The sequence below is a fragment of the Centroberyx gerrardi genome, chromosome 4 (assembly GCF_048128805.1).
Source record: "Centroberyx gerrardi isolate f3 chromosome 4, fCenGer3.hap1.cur.20231027, whole genome shotgun sequence".
Lineage (NCBI taxonomy): Eukaryota > Metazoa > Chordata > Actinopteri > Beryciformes > Berycidae > Centroberyx > Centroberyx gerrardi.
The window spans coordinates 1,158,188-1,166,862 of record NC_136000.1 but is presented as its reverse complement, the minus strand read 5'-3'; the positions used below and the strand labels follow the sequence as shown (position 1 = coordinate 1,166,862).

General features: G+C 44.1%; 1 protein-coding gene across 1 annotated transcript; it reads left to right on the top strand.

The window, feature by feature from the left end:
- The first annotated feature begins 3,770 nt into the window (after nt 1-3,770).
- Nucleotides 3,771-7,828, top strand: hyal4 (hyaluronidase 4). The gene is made up of 3 exons (XM_071907767.2): nt 3,771-4,724; nt 6,758-6,847; nt 7,319-7,828. The coding sequence occupies exons 1-3, from the start codon at nt 3,771-3,773 to the stop codon at nt 7,817-7,819; spliced, it is 1,545 nt and encodes a 514-aa protein (XP_071763868.1). The 3' UTR covers nt 7,820-7,828.
- Nucleotides 7,829-8,675: the final 847 nt, after the last annotated feature.

Sequence of the window (8,675 nt, the reverse complement as noted above, 5' to 3'; positions counted from 1 at the left end):
ACGCTTCTCGGTGTGATCGCAACCTTAGGAAGGCATGAAAACAAGAATCATAACGTATATGAGAAAGAGATAAAAATAGGAGGCATATTAAAATGAAAATTGGTTAGAATAAAATAAATACAGACAATAGAATAAGTTAAAAAACAACACAGTGGCCACTTCAAATCAAATCCATCAGTCTGGCCTGATGTCAGTGAAGTGGTTTCCCTCATCAGCTGCAGCAGAAAGCCATTAAACTTCCATACATTTACAGTACAGCTGTAGTTAAAATGATTGGTTGAGGCTTTGAAACTGGATCCGGTTTCACTAAGTGCAGCAGAATCATTTCCAAACTGGCAAAGAAACAAAGACAGAAATTTGATTCCAAAATGAGATGCGTATCTCAGACGGAAAAACCTGCTCTCATGTCGGCTAATAATGACTGAGAACAAAATGAAAACGCATTATGGAGCTTTTTAAAGGATAGCAGGTCACTGAAGTCCATAACTGACAAGTTTACAAACAGAATCCTGCATACTTTACAAATACTGATTGGTGAACATCAATGACATTTTTTCAAAAATGGATATATAGCATTTTGGAATGTAACTCCTGATATAGCCAAAATAAATCAGTTTTGTACTTCTGTAAAGGTTGAATGAGTTGATGAAACCCTCTTGAGTTTGTTTAGCGGTGTGTTCGGGGGTGTTAGCATCTTGGAATCTTAGAGGAATACACCACGTTTTTTGGTAAATTGTCCTGTTGGTCAACTTCGCTGCTGAATGATGCGAACATAGATGCCAAAATCATGCTAACACTTTAGCATACACTATGTTGAGTGATAGTAGCTCCATGCTAACACTTTAGCATACACTGTGATAGTAGCTCCATGCTAACACTTTGGCATACACTATGTTGAGTGATAGTAGGCTCTACGCTAACACTTTAGCATACACTATGTTGAGTGATAGGCTCCATGCTAACACTTTAGCATACACTATGTTGAGTGATAGTAGCTCTACGCTAACACTTTAGCATACACTATGTTGAGTGATAGGCTCCATGCTAACACTTTAGCATACACTATGTTGAGTGATAGTAGGCTCTACGCTAACACTTTAGCATAAACTATGTTGAGTGATAGTAGGCTCTATGCTAACACTGCAATCTTGAATCACTTGAATCTTGTGACTTGTTTTGTTTCTTTGTGTATTATTTTGTTTGTACACTTTGTTCTATTTTGTTTGTATCGCCTTATTTAGTTTTGTGATTGATTGTTGATCAGGTGATCTAGGCCGGCTTGTCTTTGTGCTGTGTGATGAAGCGCTGTAGAAACCAACTGGACTTGACATGAATTAACACTTTAGCATTCACTGTTGTGTGATAGTAGGCTCCATGCTACCACCCAACATAGTGGATGCTAAAGTGTTAGCATGGAGCACTGGAGCCAGTGATCTACCGGGGACACGTGGATGATTTTGGTGTCCATGTTCTCATCTCTTAACATACCGGTGTCCGGTTCCAGATAAACACTCTTTGATGCAGTTTACAGTCCTTTAGCAGTTTTTCTGTCCTGTTGAAAGGCAAGTGATGGGAAATCACACATATTTGAGAAGCTAAGCTAAGTTAAATTTCATATCAGAGGGTGTGTGAGCCCATTTGGCCACCGGTGACTTAATGCTCAAGTCGAGCATTAAGACGGCCCAATCTCCCAAAACCCCGGTGTGTATCCTGTAAGGCCATGAGGGCAGCAATTTAACTGCTGAACTGTGATGAGTGACGGAAAGAAACCAGATTTGAAGTAATAACTACAGAATTCAGGCGCCACACCACATTGGTCGCTCTCTGGGTCGAAGTCCCATTTGCAGCTGCTTGAAACAAATGTGAGAAGCAGAGAGACAGTAGAAACATCCTGACTGGGCCGTCTGGGCGGCTGGCAGGACGGGCTGTCATTATGGCCGTGTGGTTCCACTCTGGTCACATATGACTAGATGTGGACAGGAAAGCAGCGGTCTGTCCGGCCAAAAGCTCGGTTCAGTCCCTGGGTGTCAACTGACATCTTCTCTGTGACCTCTGACCCCTGCTGCCGTGGCAACAGGCCAACACCTATTCATACCTTGCGAGGATGAAATCGCTCAGGAGCCGAAAGTCTGATTTTTAAACCGATGGAAGATAAACTTTACTGATCCTGTGGGGAAAATGTGTTGTTGCAGCAGCAGACAGTGAGAGGATACAGCAAGGAAAAATAGAATTTAAATAAGAATAGAGAAAATGGAGGTTATATAAACATACTCAACAGATAATTTCAATGCTAGAACATGTTAGGGAGAAATGTATGAGTGAAAAATATGAAGAAAAAAAAAACAGCATTGTTAGGATGTTGAAAATAGCAGCAGAAATCACTGAGTAAAGTAAAAAATGAATGAAAAATATAAGTGATATGAAAACAGACCAAAATGTGCCGCTGTTGCTCTTCTCAGTAGAAACTTGGTAGAAAGGTATTGATGGAAGCATGGATCACAGTATGGATCACAGTATGGATCACAGTATGGATCACAGTATGGATCACAGTATGGATCACAGTATGGATCACAGTATGGATCACAGTATTAGTCTGAGTGTGAGATCAGCAAACAGCAGCAGCTCAAAACTTCATTCAGCTTTCCACTGATTTTACTGTCTGTCTGTCTGTCTGTCTGTCTGTCTGTCTGTCTGTCTGTCTGTCTGCTTCGGCAACAAAACCGGAAATGAAACTGTGGCTAGTTTCATACTTTCCCTTATATTTTGACTTCATCTCAAAATATTATGACTTTTTTCTTGTAATATTACAAGTTTTTTCTTGAAATTATGACTTTATTCTCATAATATTATGACTTTTTTCTCAAAATACTGAGTTTTTTCTCGAAATATTAGATTTTTTTTTTTTTACAATGGCTGTAAAACTCTGTTGTAATTTCATTGTTTCTATTAAGTTTCCTTTATATTTCTGCTGTTAGAATTAGGAGGCTGCATGGCAGCAGTGACCCAGTGAGACGTTTCCACTGACGAAACATGGAAAAACTATCAGATGTAAAAGCAAATATAAAAGCTTTCATGAACAGTCTATTGTGTTATAGCAATCAGAGATAGAAAGCAGCAAAGCAGACTTTTATTTCTATGAAAAAGCTGCGGATTATTACTTTAAGGAACATTCAGAGGAACTGTAAGCTCATTCATTCCATTTTAAAATCCCTTTCGGAGAAACTGTGACTTCCATAAACTCACCGCTCACAAATAGAAACTAAAATAAAACAGCAGGAAAGTTCAGATGAAGGTGAAGAGCCGTCAGCTGGTTTTCTTCCCTGTAGTAAAGAAACACCAGACTGACAGTTAAAGCTCTGGCTTTGGTCTCACTGCACTTTTCTGTAATTCTTTCAGTGTTGTGAAATATATTATACACCTTTAATGTCTAGATATTAAAATGAGTTTTTTCTTTCTACAGTCATTTTTCCTATATCTATATCTTTTTCTCCCTAATTGTGTCTCTCTCTCTTTTCTCTCTTTCTCTCCCTCTCTTTCACTTTCTCCCTTGTCTCCATGTCGCTCTCCCTCTCTTTGCTTCTCTTTCTATGTCGATCTCTCTGTCTCTTTCCCTCTTTCTCCCCCTCTGTCTCTACCTCTCTCTCTCTTTTTCTACCTCTCTACCTCTCTCTCTCTTTTTCTCTCTCTCTTTTTCTCTCTCTCTCTCTCTCTCTCTCTCTCTCTCTCTCTCTCTCCAGGATGATTGACAGTTCCTCCTCCTGAACCCCAGCATGCCCGTGGTGCCAGTGGGCGGGGCTTCCTCGCACCACGTCGTACCTGTCGCTCTCACCTGTTCCTGGCTGCTGCTGCTCTTCCACGCCGCCTTCGGTCAGAAACCCGCCAAGCTGCCGCTGGTCGGCCGCAGACCGTTCATCGCGGCCTGGAACGCCCCGCTGGACATGTGCACCATCAAGTACAACGTCACCGCCAACCTGGACCGCCTCTTCCACATCCACGGCAGCCCGCGCGCCGCCCGCACCGGCCAGAACGTCACCATCTTCTACGCCAACCGGCTGGGCTCCTACCCGTACTACACGGAGCGCGGCGCCGCCGTGCACGGAGGCCTGCCGCAGAACTGCAGCCTGGACCGCCACCTGTTCAAGGCCTACCAGGACATCGGACACTTCATCCCCGCCGAGGACTTCCGCGGCCTGGCCGTCATCGACTGGGAGTACTGGCGCCCGCAGTGGAGCCGCAACTGGCACAAGAAGGACATCTACCGCCGCAAGTCGCGGGAGCTGATCGCCAAGGCGTACGTCAACGTGACGGAGGCGCAGGTGGAGGAGCTGGCGCGGCGGCGCTTCGAGAAGAGCGCCCGGGCGTTCATGCAGAGGACCGTTCAGCTCGGGACGCGCCTCCGCCCCAACGGCCTCTGGGGTTTCTACCTCTACCCCGACTGCCACAACTACAACCTGCACGAGGAGAACTACACCGGCTTCTGCCCCCTGCTGGAGAGGCTGCGGAACGACGAGCTGCTGTGGCTGTGGAACAGCAGCACGGCGCTGTTCCCCTCCGTGGCGATCAGGAAGAGCCACACCAACAGCGTCAGCAACCTGCACTTCTCCCAGCACCGGATCCGCGAGTCGCTGCGGGTCGCCTCCCTCACCTCCAAGGAGTACGACATCCCCACCTACGTCTACCTGAGGCTGGGCTACCGGGACGAGGCCATGGCCTTCCTCACCACGGTAAGACCACAGCCGTTAGGAGGCGATCGGTCTCGGATCGAGAGCGGCGCCCTCTAGTGGCCGAAGCTCTCGGCCAGATAGACGTACATTTTTGTTTCGGACTTCTGTCGCAACTTTCCAGTTTACATTCAGTTTCAATGTTTAAACCGGTGCAACATCTCTGTTTAAGGTATTTCATGGTGAAACAAGATGGTTTTACCTTCTTACTGGTTTCAGGAAGAATTGACTTTATCAAACATGGCCGACTGCGTGTTCTCTACTCGTTAAGACGTCCCTCGGCTGTAGGGTTACGGTTTCCATATCTGTAACAGAAGAGCAGGTGAAGGACGAACCTGCTGCACTTGTGATCATGTTTTCCTCCGCCGTGTTTCCCAGAGCGCAGCAGCAGCTTCCGGTTCAATCCTCTCCTCGGCTCTTAAGCTCCTCCCTCTCCCAGTCGTGATTGGACAAAGCGTTTGACTGTCAACCAACCGAAAGCACAAAGTAGGACAGAAGCTTCATTTCCAATGGAGATTCTGTGGAGAGAGATAGTTATTGATTAATGTGAAAAAAACCCATAATATGTAGTTTTGCTCTGCTGTTAGTATCACTCCATGCAGGAATGCAGATAAAAACCTAAACTGAACTCACCTTACTCACCTTTTCATTTGTGAGTTTACCAGAGGTGGGGACTCGAGTCACGTGACTTGTGACCAACTTACTTGTGAGACTTGACTTGATGCATGAAGAGAAGACTTGAGACTTGACCTGACTTGGGTTCTGGTGACTTGGGACTTGACTCTGACTTGTACTTTGATGACTTGAAAAGGTTTCTAAAGTCTTGACTTGAGATCTTGTGTTTGTGTAAATGACTTAGATTGAAAGTGATGAGATTTGTTCCAGCAGACGACTGAATTTAAATTCTGTTTTCTGAATTTGTATGGAATGATTGAATTTATTGAAGTTGAAACTGATTATAGAAATCAAACTCATGATGCTCTTACCAAGTTTTTATCCTATTAAAACCATATTGCATTGAAAAGTCCTAGATATTTAGTTTTCTTTAAGATATTAAATTGATACTGGACTGACTTGACTTGGTAATCTACATTTAGACTTGGGACTTGACTTGAGACACCTCTGTTATGATGGAAACTGTTGGTCTACATCATCATAGTAGGTTGTAGAAAACTGATGTAAGTTATACAAAGGTGTTTTTTTTCAAGGAACTACAACCTAAATCAATGCCTCTCCGAAAACATGATTGATTTTTTTTCTAACGGCTGTTTGCCTTACGCTGATCACAGATTGGAGGCTCATAGTTTACAGTTTCCCCTCCTCTTTACTTACTGCTGCCATCTAGTGGAGATAAACAGTAAAGCAGCTCAGAATCACTGAATACAAACCTCATGCTGTAGTTTCTGTGATTTCCTTGCTGTAGTTAAACATGCAGCGCTGGTAACATTAAAGACTAAAATCAAATGGAGTATTTACCTGAACAGCATCAGTAGTGAGCAGGTCTGGATGATAATAAACCTTCCAAATGAGTTTATTGAGACTTCAGGAGGATCAGTGGCTCCATCTGGTGGACAGTCAGAGTAACGCAGTTCACTCCATATGATTCTTATTGGAGGCATCAGTTGAAGACTTAAAAAAAATGAGTTTAAATTATTATATAATTACAAAATCATGACAGATGATTACAAAAATCATTAGTACATCATTCAATATAATATAATATAGAGGAATCATTCTGGACTCGTTGCCTTCTGTGGTTTAAAAAGTATTACTTGTTTTAACTTTGTGAAGGTAGGTATCTTTTTTTAATAAATGAAACTCTTTGATTTGACTGCAGTATTCTGACTTACAGTATGATCACAAAAATCAAGTAATGTTAAATTATTGCAAGAACTAAATATTTTTGTCATCAGTGTTGGCGGCAGATTCCACAGTGATGACGCCTGTGGATAAAAACATCCTCCAAACTGTGTTTTCTTATGTTATCAGTGGAAATAGCCCAACTGATCTGAGAGCTGCTCCTGTGTCTCTTGCAGAAAGACTTGATCCACACCGTCGGGGAGAGCGCAGCGCTGGGAGCTGCTGGGTTTGTGATCTGGGGCGACCTGAACCTCACGTCCTCCCGGGTGAGATGAGACACGACGCTAAATCTCTGCTTAAAACTACTTAAAGACTTTTATCATAACGCCTTTTCATAATTTCTGCCTCTTATTTATTTTTATTCATGTTGTCTTGTCTGTTATTTATTCCTTTTGTTATATCCTTAAGGCTGAAACTGTATTTATTATTTTTTTCTACCTCGTCGTCCTTCTGTCATTTCTCAGTCTTCTATTTCTCCATTGTGAAGCACTTTGTAACTTTATTTTGAAAAGCTTATAATAATAATTATTTTAATAGAAGAGTAAGGCTGCGTTCAGACGACGGCTTTTGCACGCTGTGTTTAGAGAAGCGCTGTTATTTAGAGCAGGGATTAGACTCGTGAACAAGCTAGGCTAACTTAGCTAACGTTAGCCTAGCTTGCACCGTTCAGTGTTTGTTGGAAACTGATGAAAAAACCCAAACTATAATAACTTCTAACCTGCTGTCTGTCTCCGCAGTACAACTGCACCAAGGTGAAGTCGTTCCTGAGCCACCGGCTCGGTCAGTACATCACCAACGTGACGCGGGCCGCCGAGGTCTGCAGCGACTTCCTGTGCCAGGGAAACGGGCGCTGCGTTCGGCGGGATCCTCGCGCCCGACATTACCTCCACCTGAGCGCCGACAGCTACCACATCCGGCCCTCGGGCGACGGAGACTTCTCCGTCACCGGCTGGCACTCGCAGCACGAGCTGCGGCTGCTGGCCGAGAGGTTTCGCTGTCACTGCTACGAAGGACACGACGGCGAGCGCTGCGACAGCCTGAACGAGGTGGTGGAGGACGACCGGCAGTGGAGGGAGGAGGAGGAGGAGGAGGAGGAGCGCCGCAGGTCCAAATGGGAGGAGGAGCAGGACGAGGGCTGGGACGGACAGGACAGCTCGGCGCCGCCGACCGCCAGCAGACCGCACTTCGTGCTGATCGCGCTTCTGTTGAACTTATCATTAGTGAGGATACTTGTATGATGCAATCTGAAGAAGAAAGTGTCGTTTTCAGCACAGCTGTGTGCAGATGTTTCTGTTATTTTCAGCACACGTGTTGATAACGACACGATAACAACACATGTCGTTATTAACATATTTTAACATATTGTCGCTGTCAGGTGAAAACCTCTGAAAGGGAAACCGAGCACAGACGACTTTTCAGGTTGGACTGACATCTACTGGTTAAAAACATGCTGCTGCAGCTGCAATCTGCTATTGGCTGATCCATGACAAAATAGGTAACCTACATCTTTGGTCACCAAGATCAGCCAATAGCAGATGGCAACTGTAATAGCATGCTTTCAACCAGTAGATGTCAGAGGTTTCTGTGTTTGGTTTCCCTTTAACTCCAGTGTTGGTGATTTTCATGTTTTAACTTCAGTTGGATCAGAGGTTCCTGTCTGGGTTTATGAAAACTTTTCAAAACCAGAACTTTAAAATACACGGAGGACAGTCTGAAACAAAAACAAAGCTGGCTGTCTTAGATCCAGAAAAGTTTTAAAAGACTTTTTTTAGATACAGGGTTTTCACCTGACAACAGCAATATGTTTTGTTGAAAAGTAACACAGATGTGTATTGCGTGTTGAAAATGACACTTCCTTTTGAAGAGTGACGGCACTTTACTCTGACAGATGGTGCGGGGGATGATCAGCTTCACGTTCGCCTCGGTCTGCCGGTGACAGTTTGCAACAACATGCACTGTGACCAACTGCACCCATTTCTCTTGTGAAGATGTCAGCTGTAGTGATGAGAAGGTGTGACATGTCAGTCATGTAGCCTCTGCAGACCAACAGGCCTTCGGGACTCCTTAAAGGAAAACTCCACCTTAAAACACTTA